The sequence below is a fragment of the Dreissena polymorpha genome, chromosome 4, assembly GCF_020536995.1.
Source record: "Dreissena polymorpha isolate Duluth1 chromosome 4, UMN_Dpol_1.0, whole genome shotgun sequence".
NCBI classification, from domain to species: Eukaryota; Metazoa; Mollusca; class Bivalvia; order Myida; family Dreissenidae; genus Dreissena; species Dreissena polymorpha.
In genome coordinates this window covers 65,747,378-65,775,246 of record NC_068358.1, presented here as the reverse complement: position 1 = coordinate 65,775,246, position 27,869 = coordinate 65,747,378, and the positions used below count along the sequence as shown (strand labels likewise).

The 27,869-nt window shown below is 37.0% G+C and overlaps 1 protein-coding gene across 1 annotated transcript in view; it reads right to left on the bottom strand.

The window, feature by feature from the left end:
• Positions 1–22,874, bottom strand: part of LOC127878481 (cubilin-like) — a 47,192-nt gene extending 24,318 nt beyond the window's left edge. The window contains exons 1-16 of the mRNA XM_052425007.1: positions 22,752–22,874; positions 21,927–22,170; positions 21,145–21,638; positions 20,712–20,922; positions 19,130–19,860; positions 17,901–18,950; positions 17,101–17,344; positions 16,468–16,584; positions 9,178–9,288; positions 8,160–8,283; positions 6,693–6,788; positions 6,046–6,095; positions 4,570–4,744; positions 2,683–2,948; positions 1,904–2,058; positions 1,273–1,441 (exon numbers count right to left, since the gene is read on the bottom strand). Coding sequence (XP_052280967.1) covers positions 1,273–1,441; positions 1,904–2,058; positions 2,683–2,948; positions 4,570–4,744; positions 6,046–6,095; positions 6,693–6,788; positions 8,160–8,283; positions 9,178–9,288; positions 16,468–16,584; positions 17,101–17,344; positions 17,901–18,950; positions 19,130–19,860; positions 20,712–20,922; positions 21,145–21,282 — 3,637 coding nt within the window. The 5' untranslated portion in view covers positions 21,283–21,638; positions 21,927–22,170; positions 22,752–22,874. The remainder of the gene's footprint in view (positions 1–1,272; positions 1,442–1,903; positions 2,059–2,682; positions 2,949–4,569; positions 4,745–6,045; positions 6,096–6,692; positions 6,789–8,159; positions 8,284–9,177; positions 9,289–16,467; positions 16,585–17,100; positions 17,345–17,900; positions 18,951–19,129; positions 19,861–20,711; positions 20,923–21,144; positions 21,639–21,926; positions 22,171–22,751) is intronic.
• Between the last annotated feature and the right edge of the window lie 4,995 nt (positions 22,875–27,869).

The following is a 27,869-nucleotide window of genomic DNA, read 5'->3' as shown; positions in this document are numbered from 1 at the left end:
GGAGCTAATGAATGTGCATACAGTGTAGTTCCATGTAAGTCTGTGGAAACTGGAGCTAATGAATGTGCATAAAGTGTAGTTCCATATAAGTCTGTGCAGTCTGGGGAAACTGGAGCTAATGAATGTGCATAAAGTGTAGTTCCATATAAGTCTGTGCAGTCTGGAGCTAATGAATGTGCATAAAGTGTAGTTCCATATAAGTCTGTGGAAACTGGAGCTAATGAATGTGCATAAAGTGTAGTCCCATATAAGTCTGTGGAAACTGGAGCTAATGAATGAGCATAAAGTGTAGTTCCATATAAGTCTGGGGAAACTGGAGCTAATGAATGTGCATAAAGTGTAGTTTCATATAAGTCTGTGGAAACTGGAGCTAATGAATGAGCATAAAGTGTAGTTCCATATAAGTCTGGGGAAACTGGAGCTAATGAATGTGCATAAAGTGTAGTTCCATATAAGTCTGTGGAAACTGGAGCTTATGAATGTGCATAAAGTGTAGTTCCATATAAGTCTGTGCAGTCTGGGGAAACTGGAGCTAATGAATGTGCATAAAGTGTAGTTCCATATAAGTCTGGGGAAACTGGAGCTAATGAATGTGCATAAAGTGTAGTTCCATATAAGTCTGTGCAGTCTGGAGCTAATGAATGTGCATAAAGTGTAGTCCCATATAAGTCTGTGGAAACTGGAGCTAATGAATGTGCATAAAGTGTAGTTCCATGTAAGTCTGTGGAAACTGGAGCAAATGAATGGGCATAAAGTGTAGTTCCATATAAGCCTTGTGCAGTCTGGGGAAACTGGAGCTAATGAATGTGCATAAAGTGTAGTTCCATATAAGTCTGTGCAGTCTGGAGCTAATGAATGTGCATAAAGTGTAGTTCCATATAAGTCTGTGGAAACTGGAGCTAATGAATGTGCATAAAGTGTAGTCCCATATAAGTCTGTGGAAACTGGAGCTCATGAATGTGCATAAAGTGTAGTTCCATGTAAGTCTGGGGAAACTGGAGCTAATGAATGTGCATAAAGTGTAGTTCCATATAAGTCTGTGCAGTCTGGAGCTAATGAATGTGCATAAAGTGTAGTTCCATATAAGTCTGTGCAGTCGGCACAGGCAATACAAGACGGCAATTTCCACGTTTATGGTATGTTTCGTTTACAGAAAGTCTCTTTTAACAAAAAAACAACAAAACATTATAGGCGGAAAGTGTTAATTCGGGACGACACTTTACGAACTTGCATGAAGCCCAGTTTTCCCAGACCGAGACTAATATAACGTACTGTTGACTTGGACAGATGTATGTCCGTCTATCCATTCAAGGAAGGATGTGACCCTCGTGTAGACCCCCGGGCGGTTGGTGTTGCCGCACATGTCCCCCCAGCTGACCACCCCGGCCACCATCCAGCGACCCGCCTCCGTCTCGCACAGCAATCCACTTCCGGAATCACCCTGTAAACGCGACATGTATTTGTCTTTAGCATACAATGGACCACTAAGTAGTGTTGGATCGTTACGAGTTCAGCTCTTTAGTAGATATTAATTTATTAAAAACAAAAGGCAAACATCCGATACGAAATGAAAAAATGTCCACATTGCCGGTAAGACAAGAAGTAAAGTAGTTAATAGGATAACGTCGGCTGTAGGAGAATTGCGATCAATTGATGATGTAATCTATCATTCGAAAAGTCAGGTTGTCAGTTTTTGTTTGCAATGGATGTTGACACTGTTTGTTGGAAACCGACATCAGAAATCACAATTGTCTCTCCAATTGTATTACTATTATGTGTAATAGATATTAGTAAGTTTATAAATAATTCATTTAATAGCAAATTACACTAGTACAGTGAAGGTTTAAAGTGTATTTTTTTACTACCACTCAACAGCAACAACATCACTCAAATACTACGGAACCTTGCAGGCATCCATTCCCCCGCCTGTGTATCCTGCGCACATCATGGTGTCCTTGATGTACGTCTTGTACGAGTACAGCTCGGTGCACATGTCGCTATGAACGATCTTCGTGCGCACGTGGCGAAGATACCTTGGGGCCAGCGTCGTGTAGTAATCTGGTATAGAAGGGAACATGAACATTTTAAATTTTAATATGGTTTCTGTACTTTTTAAGCAGACACGATATTATATGGTATATAGCAATTCGTTAGAATGATAGTTTAAATGATGTGTGCTTCGTGGCCCAAATCCTCTACCAGGTAAGAGAATATATCAGCCGCGTGCTTTGAAAACTGGGCATAATTCATGCGCGTAAAATGACGTCCAAGATTAGTCTGTGCAATCAGTGACGAACAAGTCCGCCTATACTGGATTTTTATTTAGAACAGACTTAATTTAAACGAATAATTCCATAAAAGTGTCACCCCTGATTACCATGTGAAGACTTAACAAGCTTATGTGAGAAACACTTATCGCGTACATTTCATAAAACGTGGCACATGGTTTCGACGATGAGTCAGTCCGCACAAGCGAACGATTTACACATACAGGCTCTTGAACCATGTCAAACCTGTGTTAGGGACATTGCTAAACATGTGTCAAGTATTCCACTATGCGTGTTATAACATAGTGTTTCTGAACCCAAATAATAAAAAATATACGCTTTCGAAATATAGGAAACATATATCTGCATATGATCACAACAAACGTACAGACATATAAATAAAATACGAAGTTACTTTCTACATTCCACACGCCGTATCCAACAACGTAGCAATTTGACGACGGCGAAAATTGTCGACCGTCCCATGGCAAACACGCGGCATTGACGTCATCACTGAAATCAAGCGGCCGCTGCAGGCGTAACAACGCGATGTCGTCGCTGTAAATGAAGTTGTAGTCCGGGTGAATGATGACTTCCGCCACGTGCCTGACCTGACCCGTGACGTCAGAAAGATCATGTGACCCCGCCACAATCGAGAGTTCCTGGGGGCTGAACAGAAAACTGTAAAAAAAAAAACAAACACATAACCTTCAGACAAACATAAAATGTTTCATGTGATCAAATTAATCATTTATACCCCCAATACACCGACTCCGTTCTAAGTACGTTCTGAAAAATGTGACTAAACGGGCTCGAACTGTGTCAGAACGGAGTGATCGTAGTAGCAACGTGTTACAAACTGTCTTCGAACTTTGTGGACGCCCTGGAACGGGGTTGAACGGGAGAGGTGTTTCAGAACTTTGAGCCTACTCAAAATTTTCTTCCGATCATCCCGTTCTACAATTAAACGTAGTAACAACGAAGTGGAAACGGAATGGACGTACTAAGAACGGATAGGTCGTATTAAGGTGGAGTTAGGGTTGTTACAACGTTCAAACCATAAATACAATACGTTCAGACAATGTGCATATAAATAGAGATCGTTGTCTCAAAATTCATCATTTGTGATATTAAGTTGAAACATGAACAATCTTGGAGCTCTTAATTTTGTAAATGTTGGCTTCGTGCAATTTTTGCTAGAATCAGAGCAGCAATATTCTGTTTTGTTGGGCCGAGAAAGAAGGCGAGACGACACAGAACTTGTTGGGTGAGAAATTTGGCGGAATTATTTCTTGGTGGCATTACACATGTACGTTTGGTCGGCTCAAAGCGTGAAACATAAATGAGAACTGGCAGGAACGTAGTCGGTTTTATTAATCGCCGTGCAGAAAATGGCTGCAACTACGTCCTAAACGTACTAAGAACGTAGTAGGACGGAGTGAGAACTGCCTTTGAACGAGTTACCACTGCACAACGAATAAAGAAGAACTGCGTACGAACGTAATCGAACTAGCTGAGGACGGGCTCGGTCTGACTGGAAACGGTATACCAACGGGGACAATTGGGAAATTGACCCGATTTGAACTGGATAAAGACGGACTGGCAACGGGATAGGACGGGATAGGAACGAGCTGCACGTAGCGCGAACTGTGTATGAATGTCATTTAGTCATATTGCAGATTTTTTTCTGACCAAAACTGCAAATTTAAGCAAGTTCACATCCTGTTCTGTATTTTCTTCAAAACGTGGTCTAACTGTCTAAGAACGTGCTTGGTGTATGGGGCCCTTTAGATAAAATCAACATGCTTTAAAGATATGGCAAGTATTGCACTGTACACTTTCTAGAGTTGGAGTAACGTGACCTGGACATGAACAACTAGACAGAAATTCAGCTCTATTTAAACTTGATCTACGGTTCGTAAATGGCTGAAAATCTTAAGTAGCTTATTATAGTTTAAGCCTATGATACTTTATAAATGTGCCTCGCTCTGGAAAAACGGGGATTAATGTTTGTGCGTAAAGTGTTGTCCAAGATTAGCCAATGCAGTCCGCAAAGGCTCATCTGGGACGACACTTTCCGCCTTAACTGGATTTTCGCTATAAAGAGACTTCCTCAAAACTCGTTGACTGTATAAGCTTATCTGGAATGACGCTTGACGCACAACCATTAAACCCCGTTTTGCTAGATCGCGCGCGGCTCAAATATAAATAATCATATTACACTTGCTCGATCTGCCCGCCGCTTCTTCCTGAGTGAAACGATTTTGATTGGTGTATACTATTAATTCAATTCATAGCTTACTCTTTAACGCAATGACCGGCTGTCAGCACCCAGTGTCGGCTGATAATGGTCCCACCGCAGTTGACAATTCCAGGTCCGACCCGCAATCCTATAATCCATGGCCACTGCCCTGTACTGGACACACTTCCGCCGACGACCCTCTTTTTCCGGTGTTTGTCCGCTTTCTGACCACATCCTGTTTCCGGCATTGACACATTTACAAAATTTCGGATGTAGAATTAGACATTTTCTGCTTTCAGTAATATTGCATGTGCATCGCAATGTAGCTTATGAAGACTCTATCGCTTTTTAAATGTACAACGTCGCATCAGAATTATGTTTCATAAATAATAAGTTGCCGCGATCCTTCAACAGCTACTCTCTACTGACGACAAACAATACGCATACTTGCAATGCTAATTGGACTGCGTTTAATGTGCAATCATGCATAAGAAAGTAATTTAATGCATGTGCTCAAAGTGTCGTCCCTGATTAGCCTGTGCGTCCGCACGGGCTAATCAGGGACGACACTTTCCGCTCTATTGATATTTTTCGTTTCAAGAAAGTCTCTTCTTAGCAAAAATCCACTTATGGCGGAAAGTGTCATCCCTGATTAGCCTATGCGGACTGCACAGGCTAATCTGAGACGACACTTTCGCACATGCATTAAACCCCTATTTTTACATAGAACGGCCCATATTAACATGAAAATGAAGCTGTTGATGATGCTTTTGCTGCCGATGATGGTCATTTTCATTTTTGTGATGATGACCATGATTATGACGGCAATGATGGTGATGGTGTCTTGACATAAATGGTCCTCATTATATTAAATTAATATGATTAATCGACACATATTTTATGATATAGCTCCTGTTTCTTGGGTTGAATTGACGTTGGTGTCTCAAATCTACTTTTTAGTATATTTTCCGTAAACCGGGTACTTTGCAGTATACCTTATGACTACTTGGGGTACTTTTACGTACTACCTGAGACGACAATGACCAATCGAGCATTACTTGGCGACAAAAAGTTTTCTTAGAAATCGCATTTTCTTTTGGACCATTGGCTACTAGAAGTCAACTGAATGTTTATATGTCTGAGATAAAAGAAAGACAAGGAAATGGATCACACGAGCCTAGGTATGGGCTCAATGCATGTGCGTGAAATGTCGACACAGATTGGCCATTGCTGTCCGCTAATATGGGTTGACACTCTCCGCATAAACTAGATTTGCGCTAAGAATAGACTTCCTTTTGACGAAAAAATACCATACAAGCAGAATTTGACGTCACTCATTAACATGCGCGTACTGCACAGGCTAATCTGCGAAGACATTTTATGTACATGCATTAGCCCACTTTTCCCAGAACGAGTGTACAATCAAGTAACTTAAAATTATTGGATAAACAACCTTAGACCAGTTGACATGTGCCTTTTATATATGTATGTGAAACTATAATTTACATGCATGTGAAACTTGTATGGAACACTTACCCGAGTCCATGCACACAATCAATGTAGACATGTCGTTTGCGCACGATGCACTGGAACAATGTTTATTAAAACAAGTTTAATATGGGCAGTTATGAGGTTAGTAGATCGAAATCTTGATCTTTTTTCGGCTTAATTGATGAAGATTAATTTCGAACTAAATTTCTCGGAGTTAGAATGTATTATTTTCTTTATCTGGTAAGCATTAATACACTCTTTTAATTTCATTTAATACCAAACTTCAATAGATGCCAAAATCTGTGAAAAGGCCCCTTTAAAAGAGGTGACCTTGGTAACAATAAACACAAATACTATTACAGTGGGTTATATTATTGCTTGGTAACGTGTAGGTGGGTTTTGTTCCTTGACGGGTGAATAACAGATAATTATAGATAGATCTACGTCATCAGTAATGAATATTATACTAAGTTGATTTAAATAAACGAGCAACAAAGAATATTGCAGATAAATTGACTTGCTTATTAACTCCGTCTACTTATTTAATGTGGCGCTTACCCAAACACTTCACGGGGGGGGGGGGGGGGGGGGGGGGGGGGGGGGGGGGTTATGGTTCATGGGTATTTTTCATTGATTCACTAATCAGGCTTAAATAACAATCATGATTATAATTTATATCAAAATATACATACCGTTTCTCAAACACTATTTCCGTTCCCGTCAGTGTCAGTCGTGCGTATTTCTGTTGTTTGTCGCTCTGCTTTATTGGTAGTACGGATTCCGAGTGACTGCAAACGCGACGTACAGATATAATATAGAACTGCATGTGTTGAGTTGCAGAACAGCTCTCAATATACACTATCAACTGAGACGTACAGATATAATATAGAACTGCATGTGCTGTGTTGCAGAACAGCTCTCAATATACACTATCAAATGAGACGTGCAGATATAATATAGAACTGCATGTGCTGAGTTGCAGAACAGCTCTCAATATACACTATCAAATGAGACGTACAGATATAATATAGAACTGCATGTGCTGTGTTGCAGAACAGCTCTCAATATACACTATCAAATGAGACGTGCAGATATAATATAGAACTGCATGTGCTGAGTTGCAGAACAGCTCTCAATATACACTATCAAATGAGACGTACAGATATAATATAGAACTGCATGTGCTGTGTTGCAGAACAGCTCTCAATATACACTATCAACTGAGACGTACATATATAATATAGAACTGCATGTGCTGTGTTGCAGAACAGCTCTCATTATACACTATCAAATGAGACGTGCAGATATAATATAGAACTGCATGTGCTGAGTTGCAGAACAGCTCTCAATATACACTATCAAACGAGACGTACAGATATAATATAAAACTGCATGTGCTAAGTTGCAGAACAGCTCTCAATATTCACTATCAAATGAGACGTACAGATATAATATAGAACTGCATGTGCTGAGTTGCAGAACAGCTCTCGATATACACTATCAAATGAGACGTACAGATATAATATAGAACTGCATGTGCTGAGTTGCAGAACAGCTCTCAATATGCACTATCAAATGAGACGTACAGATATAATATAGAACTGCATGTGCTAAGTTGCAGAACAGCTCTCAATATACACTACCAAATGAGACGTACAGATATAATATAGAACTTCATGTGCTGAGTTGCAGAACAGCCCTCAATATCCACTATCAAATGACCCATGCTCTGGGAAAACTGGGCTTATGTTCTCCATAAAAATCTAAGTAGCTAGTTATATTTCCAAAGTAGACATGGACAAAGAACTAAAATGGGCGTTTTTTCCTTGTTTTGAATGGATATATTTATTTTGAGGAAGATTTTTAGTAACCAGTAAAATCGCCGGCTGTCTGTGCTTGCGGTGAACAATGGGCTTATGCGAATTCATTAAGTGTCGTCCCAGAGTAACATATCCTGTCTGCACATGCTAATCAGGGACAACGCGTCCCACTTTCATGTTGTTTTTTTTTGTGTGTAAAGGAGTTCGTATTCATAGAGCAAACCCACTGAGGGAGGTTCAAAGCTTTGAGGTTATCACAGTTTTTTTAAACTTATTTATAATTCAATATTTAAGTGTAACATAAAAGCAATATACATAAATCATATCGTAAATTGTTACCGATAACCTAGTTTTTTGCAAAGCAGGTCACTTCCTGTCTGAACCGTGACGTCATAGCACACAGAGTGGTCTTCTCCTGCTATGTTTACAGCCAGTGTCCCGTGCGTGTCGTCCGACAGCGTCACTGTAAGGAAATAATAATAATACAAGTGAGCGTCGATTTTTGATAACGGGATTTCACGCATGTGCGCAAAGTATCGTTCTAGATTAACCTTTGCAGCCACCACCGGCTAATCACTTTCGGTGCTGTACTGCATGCACAGGCTAATCTGGTACGACTCTTTAAATTAAAAAGCTTACCAAAATCATGGACACTATATGTTGTTTGTGTTATTTTTGGAACAACAACATGTATTTTCTTGGTTTGTGTCGTCCATCTTGGATTTAGACCCCGTAGGCACACAATTTATCTTTAATGAGCATTTTGTTCTTAACAAAAGACAAGGTAGAACAACATCAGCATATTAACGAATAACCTTCCAATCATACACCGTTGGCCTCCGTTCCTACTAGACAGAATGAATAATATGTTATAGTTTCATCCCACTAGCTGGCATGGTTGTTGAATTACATGCGACACAAAAGGTCGATGGACACACGGACGGTATATATTTGTGTACGCTTATTCTAATCAGAACTGTTAGTCTCATAGGAATGTTTTAAGATAAGAAGTATAAGATAATCTTTTTAAACTTGACCAACGGACGAAAAGAAGAATACACGGATAGACGGACTGGTGTAAATATGGAACCCCATTTTTAACGTGGGCATTTAAACGTTAGTCATTATACACCATGAATACTAATAATATCGGCAGCGGTAATCATACCATCGATCAGGGGGAGGGTGCGATAACCGCTACAAAGAAAAAAATATCACAGTGGTCTCCCCTATATATATTTGCGCTTTCAAAAGAATGGGAGACCAAATGTGAAATGTGATCAGTATTAAAATAGATTCATTATTCAGGCTTCGCGACATCTGAGTTATATTAATATTTGAATGTTTTGTAACCAACCACATCCGGTCTCGTCCTCATTGAACGCGCACTGGCTGATCCCGTCACAGCGGTGAGAATTGGGGAGACATTTGCCGTCACTGCACGAAAATTCACCAGTCGAGCACGTGGCTGAAACAATCAAATGTATGTAATCAAAACGTATAATGCAGTAGACTACCTCAGCAGCATATTTTATCAATATATGCATAAAATTAGGTCGGTCCTTTAAAAGTTACGTACGTGAACAGTTAACATAAAATCACGGCGATTATTCAGTGACATTCAATACACACGTTCATATTAATTGGTAAGTTCTAAACGGATAAATTGACTGATTGACATAACAATTCATTCGCTGTAAAATAACTCTAAAAATATTTATATAATGTTGTTCAATCAGTTGTTTTCTAAAAAAAATTATTACATGCTTTTTTCTTATCAAATATTGCGATTGAGAACCATGTTAATTAATTATATAAATATTGCGTTAAGTATTTAAACTGGTGCTTAATACTAGTATCGTGTCGTTTCTCCTTTAGACTCGATACAAATTATTTTTTCTCATGTGTATAAATAATATTATAAAAATTTCGGGTCCTATGCCATATGCGGCAAGCGTGAGGCCAAAGAAGGCTGCGCAGTCTGGTCAGGTATCCTGTCCGCTATAAATCACACAAATTGTCTGGGCCTCATTAGTGACCGGTTAGCGCAGTGGTTGGAACACGCTCTGCTCCCTTAAGCGACCCGTGTTCCCTTTCCCGGAAACATGATAGTTTGGTCGGTTTTCGTCGTACCCGCCAGGTGAGATTTTTTCCAGGCACTACGTGTTCCACCAAACAGCTTAAGACCACAACAAAAAGTAACATCAATAAGTAACAACTGCATAGCTGGATATTACAGCTTTATTTCAAAATTCGCCCCAACTGTCGTGAGTCTAGTACGTTAATTGGGTAAGAGGGCTGGGACACACGCAGGGTCCTTGCATAAGTAGGCCGTCGCGGAAGGACGTCATGAACTTCGAAATACACACACACTGGTTTCCTTAGCGGACTGTGTAGTTCCTGACCAGACTGCACAAATGCGGTGGCTGGTCTGGAGTTATTATGGTCGCATATGGCTTATGACCCATTTTTGCATGACGCCGGTCATATAAAAACGAAACTGAAGTGCATGATTCAGATGTAAAATGCCAGCCGGTTTAATCCAAGGTAGTTGAATTATGGGATGCATGTACGACGAACCATTCACAAAATGCAATCTAATATGAAGAATAATGAGTGTGATACGGCAATTGACAGCAGTCATAGTATGTTTATTACGGCAATAAATGCAACGCTCACTGCATGATATTGTACGTACTTTAATGCGGTCTTCCAAGAAGACGCGCTATTTGACTGCGTACCGAGACAGATGTATGCGATACATAGAGAATAACAGGTTACTGTCCCATCGTTTTGTAATATATCAGGCAAGGCTTAGAATAATGTAACGGCGAGGCTAGAATAATGTAACGGCGAGGCTTGCCGAGCCGTTATTTTGTTCGTGCCGAGCCTGATATATTACAAAACGATGGGACAGTAACCTGTTTTTTTGTTTATCATACCACATGTTTCTAAAAATCTGCAAAACAATCCATTTTTTATATTTAAAATGTACGGATCCCCGCTGATTTTGCTGATCCGGCTTTTACACGTTGACATAAATGTAGCAACGGCGTTCGAAAAGACGACACGAATAATCGCTTATTTTAAACACCGAATAGCGAAAAAAAAGTTGTTTGCACTACGAATGATAAGAGTACACCCGCTTTAATTATAAACGTCTTTAATTGGAGATCAGGAATAGACTGCAGCGACAAATTTAATCGAAGAACACACTTCACCGAATAGTTTGGAGACGCCATTTTGGAGATGTGTATTGAAATTGACATTTTTGATGATGGTGTCAATATTGACATAAGCGTGTTAAATCGTTTGTTAAAACATTGAGGATTAGCATACAGTTATCATTTGCCTTGACTTTCTGTGCAACACTTGCGAGTGCAATGACTTTATCGATATTTAAGACTTATTGTCCCATTGATGACGTCATTTAACTTTGTAGTGCGGGCTGTGGTTATTTAAAAAACACACACAACGTTTTTGTGATTTATGACTTTAAACTAGAATAAAATATATGCGTTCTTGATATCAAATTGTTTGTTTTGTTGAACCTGATTAATGTTGATAGAAATTGTTGACTTTATTGCAAATCCCACGTAACTTCAAACATTGACTGATATAAAAACTTCCTGTTGACCATGATATAAAAAATATATCAGGCAACGTTATATCAGGCAGATATCAATGCGGTGGTATGATAAAATATAAATGTTTGGAGAAAATAATTTTCAACCCGCCGCAAAATATTACTAAGATCAAACGCCGTGAAATTAACAATAATACAACTAAGTGTTATATGTATTTTACTATCGTGCAGGATATTTTGTGTTTGCATTTGAATACTCAAGGATATTGCTATTTATGCCTTTGTTAAAGGGGCCTTTTCACAGATTTTGGCATTTTTTAACTTATTCATTAAATGCTTTATATTGATAAATGTAAACATTGGATCGTAAAAGCACCAGTAAAAAATCAAGAATAAAATTAAAAAAAGGAAAAGAACATTGCCCGGAGCAGGTTTCGAACCAGTGACCCCTGGAGTCCTGCCAGAGTCCTGAAGTAAAAACGCTTTAGCCTACTGAGCTATTCCGCCGAGTACACATTCTTGACGTATTTTATACCATATATAAGCAATCTTCGTAGTTTCACAAAATTTAACGACAAAAACAAAACTCTCCAAATTATTCAATCGTTTCGCGTTGCAACGCTTTATAATTTTTAGGTTTTAAAATCGTCAAAAGATGCATATAATGGCTATATTAGAGCATGGTAAATGTTCAGTATTACTGTTTCCTCACAAATATCAAAACTAAAACGAAAATTTGCGGATCTGAAACAACTTTTTTCAATTTTGTCAATTTACCAAAGCGTGAAAAGATCCCTTTAAGTTTCATAACATAATAATTGCTTACAAATCCTGCTGGATGAAATTATTTCACTATTATGTATCTTTAAAATATAAATTCTAAAGTCGACCCTGATGGATCACATTACACGTGAACTTTTATTTTTTACAGCCGGAAAGCATCAATTTGTCAAATGATTTATTGCGATTACTGTGCATATATATTGCACAACATACATTGAATCTGACACTTCTGTGTCCCGAATGAAGCAAGTGAATGCATAAGCATTGAATGCAATAGAGGTTCCATGAATATCCGGCACTTAAGTTTTCGTAAAAATCATCTCTCATAAGTTTCCGATTTCCATTATAATCCTCTAACCATTAGCAAGATAAATACATTCGCTCGTATAATTTAAAGGCATTCATACAACACAAAAGATTGGCAAATCATTGCATGGGAATGAAGTAACCCCACTAATGTTATTTAAGTTTGAACTCAGTTTTCATAACAATTTTGAAAAAAAAAATAGCTTAAACATTAGCTTCAACTATTGTCATGTTAGTATTGTTACATACTGCAGACAGGTTTCATTTGACTTGAGCTTGCAGACGTTTGCCAAACTTCTATTTGACAATATAATTCACTGTTCACTCCGTCCATTTGCAATAACAAGTATTAGCATAACGCTTCTAGCGTTTTGAAATTAATACTTAAATACAAATGTTTTTAAACTTCTACAACCGGATTTAGCCAAACATGGCTAGTAATCCGTTCCTGGTTGAAAAAAAGCGATGCACATTATAATTATTATGAGAATACCAAATCACTCAAGAATCGAGGATTGAAGGCAAACGGTTGTATCGTTTCAGAATTTTCTTTGAGATACAATAGTTGTACACTCAATCTGCATCCTCACAAAGAAAGAGTTCGCGGCCCGGAAGAGTATCACGGTGTAGATGCATATCGGTGGCCTCTCTGTCAAAATACTGCCTCTCTGTTCATTCTTGGCTGCCTCTCTGTTATAAACATGAAAAATGGATAATCGTAATTCACAAAACAGAAAAGAAAATCTAAAATCAAAACCCGTAAACACATTTGTGCATAAAAAGAGGTGGTCCATGAGTTGGAGCATATATCCAGCTACAGGTTCACAGTATTCCGCAGGTCCAAACACTTACCACAAACTCTATCGAAGATGGAATGATGACGAGGTCGGTGGAACAATCGTGCATACATGCCACTTTGATGACTTTTTAACATAGCTTTTATGTAATATGTCAAATATCTTATGTCGTTGATATCATCTTTATGATCAAAACCTTGCGTTCAATGTACGCTATATAGTAATTTTCATCAATTCTACTTAAAAAAATGCATACTTTCGCTGTCGTTTTGGCACGGAAAGCCTCTCGATATGCTCACTTTTCTGGCACGGGATGCCTAGTCGTCGAACTAAACCGCTTGATTTATCAAACTTCTCTTCTCGAGTGGATATGACTTATTATAGGCTGGACTTTTACAAAATTGAATCTTGTATGTGTGCCCTTTTTAGCTGTAAATATTTCATTTTTTAATATTTCTGCACACAATTGTGTGTTTTGGCTATTGGCGAAAATTGAAAGATAAAAATTGCTATGAAATGAATAAATTTTAATACCAGGGCTCAGTGAACCAGGAAACAATAAGTCCGAGTCAATTGACAGGGACGGAATGATACTTATTGACTGGTTCATCTAGTTGTTTTAAAGCCGTTTTCAAAGGACCAAGTATAAAATGGGCCTTTTTGATAACCTGGGCATAGCCGGCGTCAAGTTACTTGACTTGCACGAGAAAAATCATGAACTCGTGGCAGTTAACCGAATCTTTTGTTATTTCATGAAGTACTGTTAACACGTTTTCACCAATATGTGTTCATTGTTTCTGCAATTCATCAACGCGATCTTCATTACTGACGGATTTATACATGTACATAGAGATACTTCAAATATGTAGCCAATAGCGTTAGTTCAAATAATTGCGTTAAAAGTCCTATTTCGCCTTTGATATTTACATCCAATATTCTGACATTTAAATTTTTTACTATCAATACGTTTAACAAGTGTTAAACTTATTTTACTGAGAAAATAAAAATGTCAATCGACGACTAGAAAAATGAGTCAATCGAGGGGCTTTCCGTGCCACAAGGAAAGCGAAAGTAGGCATTTTTAAAGTAAAATTGATGAAAATTACTATATAGCGTACATTGAACGTAAAGTTTTTATCATAAAGATGATATCAATGACATTAGATATTTGACATGTTACGAAAAATCAATGTTAAAAAGTCATCAAAGTGGCATGTATGCACGATTGTTCCACCACCTTCGTCATCATCCCATTTTCGATAGAGTTTGTGACAAGTGTTTGGACCTGTGGAATATTGTGAACCTGTAGCTGGATATATGCTTCAACTCATGGACCGCCTCCTTTTATGCACAAATGTGTTAACGGGTTTTAAATTTTAGATTTTCTTATCTGTTTTGTGAATAACGATTATCCATTATTCATGTGAATAACAGAGAGGCAGCCAAGAATGAACAGAGAGGCAGCATTTTTACAGAGAGGCCACCGATATGCATCTACACCGTGAGTATACTTCACATACATTTTTGCATAAAGAAAAAAGTCCACTTAGTGTTACGTTAAAATCGCGTTTCTCAGCTCTCCTTAAAGTTCCCAAGAGCAGGGCATTCAATAGATGCATTCGCGAAGACGCGTATTAGGAGTTCCTGTTGCCCGATGCAAAATGCAGTTTGGTTGTATGCAACCGAATACAAAATGCTTTAACTATAACATCAACACGCCGTGAAATTTATAACAAAAGAACTATTTCGGATATTTATGTAAATTTCATGCCGGTTATTGTGTTTTTTTTAATACTCAAGTTAATTGCTTTTTTTATGATATGTTATGCCCCACTAACCTGCTTCAATTATCATTCACATTGTATTCATGTTAAACTATTGTAACATTAAAAAAAGTGTGTATAGTTCAAACGCAATCATAAACAATCGAACTAATATATATGCTAAAATAATCATGGCCAACTATGTTTGTGAAGTAACATAACATAAATATGGCTTAACCATGTCTGATGATATATTTAACCAGTATACATACATATTTAAAATATAACTCTAAATGTCGATGGTAATGAAACATAATTCCCGTGCCTTTATAGTTTTTTGTTCCAGCCATAAATGCATCATATTGCCAAACAAATTGTTATTATAATTGTGCATGTATCAAGCATTTATAGTTTTACCCCCCCCCCCCCCCAAAAAAAAAAACAGAAAAAAAAAAAAACAACATCACATTGTCGAATGATTTATTATTATAAGTGTGCATATATTGCACAGCATAAATGGGAACGGACACCATTGAACCCCGAATGAAGCTATTGAATGCTTTAGCAGTGAATCAAACAGAGTTTCGAATTCGATATCATTATAAGTATTCCTTAAATTAAACGTTCCTCTTTCCTATTAGTACCATTTTCATTATTATACGCTAAACATTAACAAGATAAATGCAATCACTTGGAGAATTTAAAGGCATTTATACAAAACAACGCATAGGCAATTTTTCTGTATTGGCATAAAGTTAGCTAACTTATGTTATATACTTTAAAACTGATTGTTGGTATTGTAATATACTGCAGACATGTTTCACTTGACTTTAACCCATGTATGCCTAGCGTCTAGAAAAAAGGCCTTGGCAAACAGCGTAGACCCAGATGAGACGCCGCATAATGCGGCGTCTCATCTGGGTCTGCGCTGTTTGCTTAAAGGAATTTCTGTAAGAAATATTCTAAATATAGAAATAAATACATGTATACTAGACATCCCTAACTTTGGAAATAAATTGATCCAATTTAGAAGGATGGGAGAGTCCTCTAGGCATAAATGGATTAACTTTCATCACGATTGCTGAACGTCTATTTGGTCATGATATGGAACGTTCGTTGCGTCCATTGGCACTGACAAGTATAAACACTACGTCTCGAGCGTTTGTAGTTTATACTTACATAATAAAAGGGATACATCAGGTTCAAATCTTTTTATATAGGAATAAACAGACCATGCTTGTATCGAAATGCTGATTGCACCTTTAGCCCAAAATTGCTACTAATCAGTTCCTCAATGAAGGTTCAACGAAAGCAGTGACATCACACCATAATTATTACGAGAATTAGATTGTACGTCATCGTGCCTTTCTGAACGACACTGCATTACGTTCACGACATTTAATACAACTTACGACAATCATTCTCGTCCGCCATGTTTGCGCAATCGGTAGTTCCGTCGCACCACCACTCCATGGGTATACATTCCCCGCCGTCCCCGCATCCTGTCCGGCCCCCGGGACACACGCCCCCTAGCGGACAATTGCAACACTTTTGTTTGATTGTCATGACTACTAATTTGAATAAGCGTTAGTAAATAAGCTTTAATACACGAGCATCATAAAATTATTCAAAACAGTGACCTCGAAGTGGACAGGATGGCTTTTGAACTGTTCAGCCGAGGCCGTGAGCATCTTAAAAGTCAGCCCCTAAACGTCGGGCCATTGTTTTGACTATACCATAAATGCAAATGCAATGACTGTTTAAATTTCAAAGTAAAATTCACAAAGTGTATTTCCTTGTTTAAGAAAGTGTTAAATATGTTTTCTAATGGTTTATAAAAGCGGTTTAAGGCCCGCTCGTTATAAATGAGATGCAAACATATCACAGATATGATAATTCGTCATATTAACCATTATCAACTCAAGGTAATAACTATTCATTATAAATGTTTGTTGGAAATTCTGGAAATTTCATAAATGCCAAATATTTTAATCCTTATAATTACATAGATTTGTATCATGAAACAAAGCATCGAACGAATTTACCTGATGTGACGCTAGTCTTCAGGTACCGAAGCTGGAAGCCTGACTTCTGCACGATGCCGTCCGACTGGAAACTGACGAGAACCTCCCCGGTCGCGTGCAGGCTAGGTGGCAGGTTCGAGCCGCACAAGACCGCCAGCTGCTCTGCCGGGACGCCGTCCAAACCCAAACGGTAAACGGTCAGTCTGTCGTACTTGCAGTGGGAGTCGAACTCAATGTCGAAGTGCTCAAACACGATTGCTATCATCTGAAGTTAAGGAATTTTCGTCAAGGTCCAATTACAAGAAATACTATATCTTAAATACCGTCATAATGTAACATATTCAAAAAATTGCCTGTTATAGTTCAGTTTTGACTAGCTGAAATCACAGGAGGGAAGCCCATAGTATTATTATTTTATTTATATATATATATATATATATATATATATATATATATATATATATATATATATATATATATATATATATATATATATATATATATATATATATATATGTACAAATAATACTATGGGCTTCCCTCATGTGGCTGAAATGATCAACCGTAATTCAAATCTCGTCCCAATTCTCGTGTGTCTAGAACGTTAATTAGGTAGGAGTGTTTGGACACGCTAGCAGGTCCTCACACAATGCAACCTCAGAAACATTAGCAACCCATAAACTTCGAAATCAAAACAAAAACATTGGTCAATAAAAATAAATGTGTATAATTTGAAAACCTTGCCTTAACAAAATTCTTAGTCCTGTAAAATGTTAACACATTGATGAAGTGAATAAAACAGCAACACATGATATGAGTACCTTATTGGCTCCAGCTGATATTATCCAAGAGCAGTTGCTGTTTGGAGCATAGGTTTTACTGTTCTTAAATTCGGGTGACGTAATAATTCCCGCGCTTTCTTTTAACACCAGCGCGTGTTCGAATTCTGAGCAAGAATTGCCGCTTGCACTTATCGGGTTGGTAGACGACATTGAAGATGGCAAGGTGACAGAAGCAGTTGAGTGTGTGGGCACTGACTGCGGTAATGCAGACACTGAAAATGACACGGTCGAAGATGCCTTCAACAGTGTTGATAAAATTGTTGTCTGAACAGTTGTAGGTTTTACTGATGTCGATCTTGATGATACTGAGGCAGTCGTAGAGGGCTCCGCGGTGGAGTCAGACTTGGACATTTCTGTATAAGTCGATGATGTAGATGCTGATGGTGCATTGTCGGTTGTTAATGTGTTTGTAGCTGTATTTTCTACTGGTGAAGTCAGGCTTCCAGTTCCAGGTGTCTTACTTTCGATACCAGTGACAAAGATGGTGGTTTGGTTATTAACATATGTCTTTACAGTGGGGATCGATGTTGCCGTGCTCTTTGCCGTAGAAATAGGTTTTAAACTTGTGTAAGAACTCTTCGCGTATGCAGACACGGAAATTGATGAAACTGCGATGTTTGAAGAAGTATTTTGTGATGTGGTTGTGTAGTTCTGCTGTATTGTATGCGACTGTGTTGAACTGGGGCTTCCATTTATTGGGGTTTGAACTGTAGCGTCTGAAAGCTCAACTGATATGTTGAAACCACGTCTAGTAATGAAACCATCAGAAAAGAACTTCAATCGGATAGGCAAGGCTTCGTTAAGTTTTAGATCTGTTTTAGTGTTCAGAAGACAAACCATACGCTTGTTCTTGTCATTGACCGTGCGGATATAGCTCGGTGCGCATGCGTCATACGAGCCAATTGAGTGCCCTTTGTCGAGCCAGCCACAGAATCGTACGGCAATGTTGGATTGTTCCAGTGTCAGGTAGTCCCAGGTACACTCTTGGTTTAGTTCAAGTTCAAAGTCGGAGATCGACAATTTTACTTCCTGTAAACAAGTATGCGTATGTGAGACAGCACTATTGAAATAAATAACGATTATTGTGAATTGTGTTATAACTACGTATAACTTGTTATAAACATGAAACGAGATATCGAAAGCGACACGTTTTAGTCGTTTTATCTTTGTCTTTTTGCCAACGTATTATGTATTAATATTGTCTATACCTTGTGTGGTGGCGGCACGATTTCCACATTACATTCAGTGTTCAGCGGGTACGCCTGTTTCTCCGTGTATCCCGGACTGACAAGGAACAGACTGTCTTGGATTTGTAGATGCGAGTAGTGGCAAATATCAACAATCTTCCCTGGCGTCTTAGTCGAGGTACCCGTCGTCTTTTCTGCTAATGGCGGGACGTCTTGATTACCAGGAGTGGTTAATGGCGGGACGTCTGGATTACCAGGAGTGGTAAATGGCGGGGCGTCTGGATTTCTTTTTGTTGAAACAGTAGCGCCTTCACTGATATTTTTTATGGATGATGTCTTGTCTGCTAGAGAGGTCTCGTCTGTTGAACTGTCGTATTGCTGTGTTACCGATGGCGATGTTGGATTAAACGAAGTTGGTTTTGCTGTTTCAACAGAAGTGACTGATGACGTTTGCGACGAAGATGTATCAGATGTCGAATAGTAGTGTGCTTTTGATGAGGATGTAGACGACAAGGATGTCGATGTTGAAGTTGTTTTTTGTGATAATAATGATAGTGCATCTGATGCCATTGCAACTGAAGATGTTTGTGGTGTAAAAACTGATGTCGACTCAAGTGACTTTGTTGTAGTCGATGGCGACATAGATTGGGTTACAGCTGTGGCCGGTTCACCAAGCTGAGGCGTTGAAGACATACTGGGCAGGTTTTTGTTAGTGAATGTACTGACTGCTGAAGGTGTTGTCTTTGGCAGCGCTAGGAATATAATATAGGTCAGAATTACAAACACAAACATATGAAGCGTCACCTTCTTAAAGAAAAATATTAAAAATGAAATAATAATCACAAACAAATCCGTTAGCCTACCTTCGCGTTTAATAAAATGAGTGTCTACCCAACGACACAGAATCGTTTTAATAGATATATTGTTTTTTAAACGCGTTTTTCTTCAATACCACGCTTTGTACTATAACTACAAATTAAAAAATCCTATAACTAAATCGGTAACTTGCAGACATTTTTAAAAGATTGTTTAATCTGATGTCTGTGAACAAATGTATAGTGTACTAAGTACCTACAGCGTTGACAACTTGCAATTACTTAACATTAATGTAGCGTTTACATATTTAAATCAACAAATTATGTGAGGTGGACATTTCAAAATTGCATTATGTGTGCTTTTTATTCAGATTGTTATGCAACAGTAAATCTTTCGATGTTCGTTGTATGATATAAACCGACAAAGAATGTAAGCACGTTAACAGTTTGAGAGATGACGCAAAATACATTTGTTGGAATTATTTTTCTTATACGAAACAATTAATGGTTTAAACTTAATAATGATCTGGCATCAACGAAAGCCAGGGTACACATTCTTCTGTCACGACTTTATAGATGAACCTTTTATATGGGACTACCGAAGTTAATGTATGTGCTTAAAGCGTTTGCCAGATATACATGTGGAGTCCGCACATGCTATTCAAGGGCGATACTTTCCGCCTTGATTGGCCATTCATAAAGCTCAGTTTTCCTACAACGATTCTCATTTAAATTTCATAAGTCATAAAGATGCAAGCATGCTTCTAAAAGAATCGTTCATTGCTCACCATATATTTTTATAACAAATCCATCAGCGGGAACGACGTAATCCGAATGGAAGATCACATCAATTTGGTCGGACGTGGTTTTTATTGATTTCGGCTTGTCAAGGCCGCACAGTTTTCTCACAAAGTCACCTCTGATTGTCATCTGTACATAATCCCAGTTGCACTGTGATTGGTATTCTACTGCGAACGTGAGAAATTCGATGCTGACTTCCTAGACGTTAGAGAAACAAATTGTTTCATGCAATTGAAGAACAAAAACAAAACAAAATAGGGCGACCAATTAAAAAGTTGTTAAGTGTATATTGCACAATTATTTCTGAAATATGTTAAAGTATTTCATACTGAGTTGAATATTATTAAAACGATCGAGTCAAACATATTATGTATGAAACTATGCATGTTATTATTTCGATTTACCGGAAAATGTATATACCTTCATTTGTGCATTGGTGAGCGTCACTTCACAATGTTTGTTCAAAGGGTATTTCCCGGTACCCTCAGTCGGAGACTTCAAATACATCATTCCTACCATATCGTTCAAGTTAAAAGACGTTAGAGCCGACTCGCACATGGTCAAATTTACAGAAGCAGCATGTTCGTCAAGTGTGTCAGCGGTTGTTGAGGATGAAGACGATTTTGTGGTTTGCGTTGAATGGGGCAAAAATGATAAAGTCGTACCAGTTGCTAGCGGGCTTGTGGTAGTGGTTGGTGTAGTTGATGACGAATCCGGTGAGGTCGAAGTCGATGCTGTGTGTAATACAGTTAATGCTAAATCTTTTAAAGTCGAAGATGACTCTGGTAAAATCGATGGGTTTAATTGTAATGTTGAAACTGGCGATGACGTTGCGGCTTCCGTTTTTGAAGTTAACGATGATGTAGATATTGATGGAATATTTGATGTTGTTGATTTCAGCGAGGATGACGATACTGTTATGGAAGAATAATATTTTTTTCAGTCACTATATCGGATTCCGTAATGTAAAATAACAACATACGGTAAATAGCGTAAATAGTTTGTGTTATTTAAAATAACGATCTGTTAATGATTGTTTTGATTTTCAATTAAATATATATACAAAGAAATTTAAACTGTACTGTGTATTGACGTATAAGGTGATATGAATAAATTGACCTTATTTACTGATGTGAAGTCCGGAAATGCATTAAGTGACAAAAAGCTTTTTGTGTTTAGAAACTTTCCAAAGCAGTATGTACCATTGTTGATAAGTCGAACTGTTGCTTTAAACCCTTTCTTCTGGACCACTTCATCGGAACGAAACACCAGACACACCTCGTAAGACGTGCTGATGAAGGTAAATGGTTTGACCGCCCCACAGTACGGTTTTGTCCCCCGTGGCTCCGTCACGTGGTTGCAGGGTTTCTCGTGCACTGTCACATAATCCCACTGACATTGACCCTGGTACTCCACGTCAAAATCGTCGAAGACGAGTTGAAGTTGCTGTGGTATAGAGACTCGCTCAATGGAAACTGTGCTTAATGCATGTGCGTAAAGTGTCGTCCCAGATTAGTGTTTGCAGTCGGCACTTTACGCCTAGACTGCAGGTTTGTTTGGAAGAGACTTCATTTCAACAAGAAAATGTATAACAGCGGAAATTGTCGTCCCTGATTAGTATGTGCGGACTAAACAGGCTTATCTGGGATAGAAACTGACGCACATACATTAAGCCCAGTTTTTCCAGAACGAGATCGATCTATGAAAAAAGATCCCGGTGTTTTTCGACACATGCTTTTCTTAGCTGATAAATGAAGATTTGCTTGTTTCTGTGTCTTACAGCAAACAATCAATCACACAAATACAAAATTAAAAAATCTCTCTATACTGATATACATGTAATACATGTCATGTATGAGTTTTAAGCCTGAAAATTGCGCGGTTTGAACGAAACTAATTCTGTTCATAGTTGCATTTTGATGACAGTGGTTCATATCTTCAAATAACGGCTTAGCTGCATTTGTGTATCATAAATGTTGTAAATTGATTTTAATATTAGCAAAATTCTAGTTAAGAAGAAATCCTACTTGTTTATCATGCGCCTGTATATCCCAGAATACATTTGTTCGCAGAGGGTATGCCCCATGCTCGTAACCCGGTGACGTAACAACGACGTCATTTGTTGCGTAAACTGTGATGCTATGCTTCGAAACAATCGGTTTACTTCCGGTAAGTACTGGTAAGATATCTGAAGTATAATAAACATGAATATGTGATTGATTTTTGTCGACAAACCGGACATGTGAGATTCCCTCTGGTTTTAACAGTTTCCATGTACAAAACCATTTAAATACATTGAAAACACGTATATTCTTTTAGAAACACAACAACAATTTCTCTGTCGGAATACTAAAACTCAATCACACTCATAACAAACAGCATCCAAATGATCTAATAAACTCGAAATTCCACAATGTGACCTTAAGTATCATCAAGTATTGAGAATGTCGCACCTCGTAACCACAAGAAAAACACAACAACTAAATTTGATTATATGAAAACACGAAAAGGAAAAAGATCGGTACTCAGCATAATAGCATAGTAAATATCTGACATTCGATCACGTTTTCAAAACAAATTTCCGACACTGAGGTTAACAGGCATGATTTTAATTGTATGTAAGAACTCCTTTTCATTCTTTTAATTTCAGTGCATGGGATGCATTTCTATCGATGCGAACTAGTATATATTACATACCAACAATACTCTAGACCTACTTTGATCAGTTTTCGTATTTAATGAACAGCCTCTACATTAATTATAATTACAAAATTATGCCAATAATTACGCTTCTGCATTTTCCAATAAAACGACGTATAGTCTCATAATATATATTCTTTTCATTGTTGAAAATATGTGTCCTGATTAATTGGTATGAAAAGCTGAAAACTGTTAAGGCAGTCCGAAAAAAACAAATATATCAAATCTAAATTAACTTACTATTTCGATCATCTGCATCGTTTCAAGGTTTGGTTTACTAAATAGTATGAAATCTCGCCGTAAGCAGATATTTGATATTTTCATATAAATATTTTGCTATGCCTTATTCTCATAGTATCGGCCCTCCTCATTTAATCGTGACTTTAACGAAAACCCCTTAATGAGTGCTAAACAGTTAATGCTTTTCAATTTTTAGACGTTTTAATTTATTTGCTGTTATTATTGACTATTAGATCATTGTCATGATGTCCAGTTTTCATTGTAAAGTAGGCCATGTTTACCCCAGACTGATGTTATGATTATTTAAATTACGAAACGCATACTTGTTTTGTGTGTTTTGGTTTATCAGTAGGTTTATCAAATGTTTTATAAGTTGCATATTTGTGAAAACATGTAAAACTATTTAAAGAAACACATGAACAAAGAATTCATTTTTCCATTAAGAAACTATTTATAGAGCAAGCACATGGATGATGCGCATAAAAACAAACCTTAGCAACCAATCAGAAGGGCCGCTATATGGAACACATGTTTACATGATATAGATGACTATGTACATTGTGCTAAGCCTAGTCGGTATTTTGTCAAAACATTGCCGATTTAAATGCAGTTTTCGTTGTTATGTCCGATAATACACATTTAACTATATATTTACGTTTTAAATATGTTGTTGTTGTAGTTTTTCACCCAAATATTTAGACGTTTTCATTAAAAGGTCCGATACAACAAATATACATACTAGTTATTCACATGAGTTTGAAATTTTAATAATGAATATATTTGCATAACAGCCTGGAACATTTTTTATATCATATTTACTAATCCCACCGCGATTTATTACAATGTAGACCACAACACACATTGCGTTCCACCTTCAAAAAGTATATTAACCACAAACATATTGTTCATTCAAATACATGTACGTATAGCTATACAAAATAGCATCACATTCAATGATTTTTTAAAAATCTTATTTTCAAACGAACTTAAGATGTTTTTCTTATTCAGCTCAAGAACCACTTAATGCTCACAATAATTACACTTCTTTTATAACCATGCTTGGGCAAGTGTTAATACTATTTTACGGGTTGTGGTTTTATACAAAATATTGTGAGGATATGCTTAAGATAAGGATTTACCTTGGATTAAAGACGGTCAGACGAATTTCACGGTTAATACTTTAGCCTTTTGTATCTATAAGCATATTATATTGACATGTTATGACCTTAATTTGACAACCTAGGCAAAACAGGAAGGAAGGTAGGTCTACTCTGCTTTTTTATCGTTAACGTTTTTTAAATTAAAACAAGAATATGCAGTAACATTTGATCAAAGTGAAGAAAAAATAGAGAAAACTCAACATGTACACCCCTACCCACCCATCAAAAAGAAAGAAAGAAAGATACTATTATCTACATGTATAAATATATAAATAAAAATAACATATAGTTGGCATATATAGTTTAACAAAAAGTGGAAATAGATGCACTTTTTACGCATGTCAAAGCTAAGAGTACAATTATTGCTTTAAATGTTTCACAGACTATCGGCTTTGAAACAAATTGTTTTTTTTTTAACATTTAGCTTCAGTATGAAGCTAAAAGTAAAGGGCCGTGAGAACGGTAACAAAAGCATACACCAACAACAACACTAACTACATGTATTCAGCAATAAAGCTTGCGATAAAGCTTCTAGCCTATGGTCGTGAATAGAAATATAACAAAGGCATATAATAAACTGGATTTGAACATAATATGGTTATATATTACATGTTTAGGAACTTTGAAACTATGCAAACGTTTATTGATTTCGAAAATTATAGATAAGGAATGTAAGAAAAGGTGTAGGCCTTATGAAAGGTATAAACCCTTCCGAATTAACCAGCGTTTATCGTAACGTGTATGTGATTTTGAAGTTACAATAAGCAAACAAGAACAAACATTACAGCAAAGGATAACTGCTTTAAAAAGAAAAGATATTGTCTCAAAATTTATATATAAGTCCACAATATTAAAATGGTCAATTCTTCGAAAATTGACTTAAATGTGACAAATAGTTCATATATTTCTTTTGATAAAAAACTCTTGCGTGTTGTTAGCTTAAATATATGCCATCAATAAAAACGTACATGATTAAACGTGAAAAAATGTGAATAAAGTAAAATAGTATTGCTTTAGACTATTGACAGCGATATTTATAAAGTTGTTCTGATAGTTATAATATAATATAATATAACAACAGCCGATAGGCTGTTAACTGTTACATAATTTCAAATATGGGCGAAAACAAACACCGTTTTACACAAGGATGAACAAATTGAGAGTGTATAAAGTTTATTCATCTTATTTTGATGTGTTAAACATTGAACCCATACATATCATAAATAAAACAAAAATTTCTATGAACTGCGTGTTTAATACTTCGAAGAAAAAGTGCAACAGTATGTTAGTTCTGTATTAAATGAAAGGCAGTACCGTTACATGTAAAACGATGTAAGAACAACAAAGCTAAAGATTGTGTTGTGCAATCTGAAAACATAACATTTAAAACTTAATAAATAAATTCAATATGTGACCGAAATTTCCTCATACGCATAAATAAATAATCGATTTCCATCGACGCAAGTCATTTTTCGTTTTCTAATCAACTCATTATAAGCCTTTAAGGTATTTATTGCTTGCATCACCAACCGCCATCCTGTAAGCAAAAGTATTTAAATGTGAGTAAAAAACATACATAAAATACGAATGCATCGATGTTGCAAGTTTTATCAAAATTTGTCTCTATCGTTTCAGACAAAATAGACATTTCTCAAAGAGTTTCATTGGCGCCTCAACAAAAACCATTTCACGTTGTTATCATTATGTCTACGATTTGCATCAGAACATGTAAGTTAATTTGTTACCATGGCGTCAAAATCATTGAAAATACGCTTTTAGTTTGCCAATGTTTTAATAAATATTTAAGCCGCTTTGAAGTATGTAGAAACAATGATGTCAAGTCGCTGCTGGTATTGTATTTCATATGCTTTTCAGTAATTTATTCCAAAACATTAACCTGAAGTGTTCTTATCATTGGCGTCTCGAAGATGGATTAAACCAGGCACAATTCGTTAAAAAAATAAGAACACCTTGTCGCTTTATTAAGTTGCATGCGTAAGAGTGAGTAATAATATTTCATCTTCTTAACTATGTAACTTAAGTAGCCCTACTCCTGCCAACTTAACTGCTATGTGTAAGGTTTGCTTTCTCTTTGTCTGTTTCACCCATGAAAGCCTCGCGTATATTTGCTATTTTCCAGCCATCGAACCATTGACTAATAACCAATTTCGGCCTTTGTGCAAACTCTTATACGAACGGGAATATCTTTCTTAAATGCAACAATGCGTAATTACTTGTATTATTGTATTTGATCACGCCTATATGGTTGATTTAACTGAGGTAATAAAGCAAGTTCAATTTTATTTGCTACGCATACAAAATAGTTTAGTTTTGACGAGTTCGCGCTGTGCTCAAAAGGTGACGCATTGATAGTTGTTTTTATATTATATCATAAGCGTATGTATGACAACAATGAACGCATATTTTCATAATATTGTACAATAAAATATAATTCCCTGTTTACCATTGGTCACTTAAGGTTATCTAAATTAAATTTGTTTGTCCGTTTGTTTAATTAATTTGAAGGATCCTCACATAAAATAATGTCGACCTTTTGAACTTTGAAACACAAACAAAAACATCGTTTTTCTTATCTCGCCCAATGCATATTGTAATTCTTACTTTAACCAAGCATTTCTTAACTTTGTTGTACGTGTGTGCACTCATATTTTTATCCATTTAAATTATGATACACCTCGCACATACAAATCCGTATAATTATATGAAAAATTTAAACACTCACTGCCTAATGTACGAACAAATGAGACGCGTTCTGAGAAAACTGGGTTAAATGCATGTGCGTAAATTGTATTCTCAGATTAGCCTGAGCAGTACGACACTTTCCGCTTGTATGGTATTTTTGTTTGAAGGAAGACTCTTCTATACGAAAATCCAGTTCAGGCGGAAAGTGTCGTCCCTGATAAGCCTGTGCGGGCTGCGTAGGCTAATCTGTGATTACACTTTACGCACATGCATTAAACCCTGTTTTCTCAGAACAAGACTCAAATGTATGCGGTATGCATGTATAAGAATTGGGTCCATTGC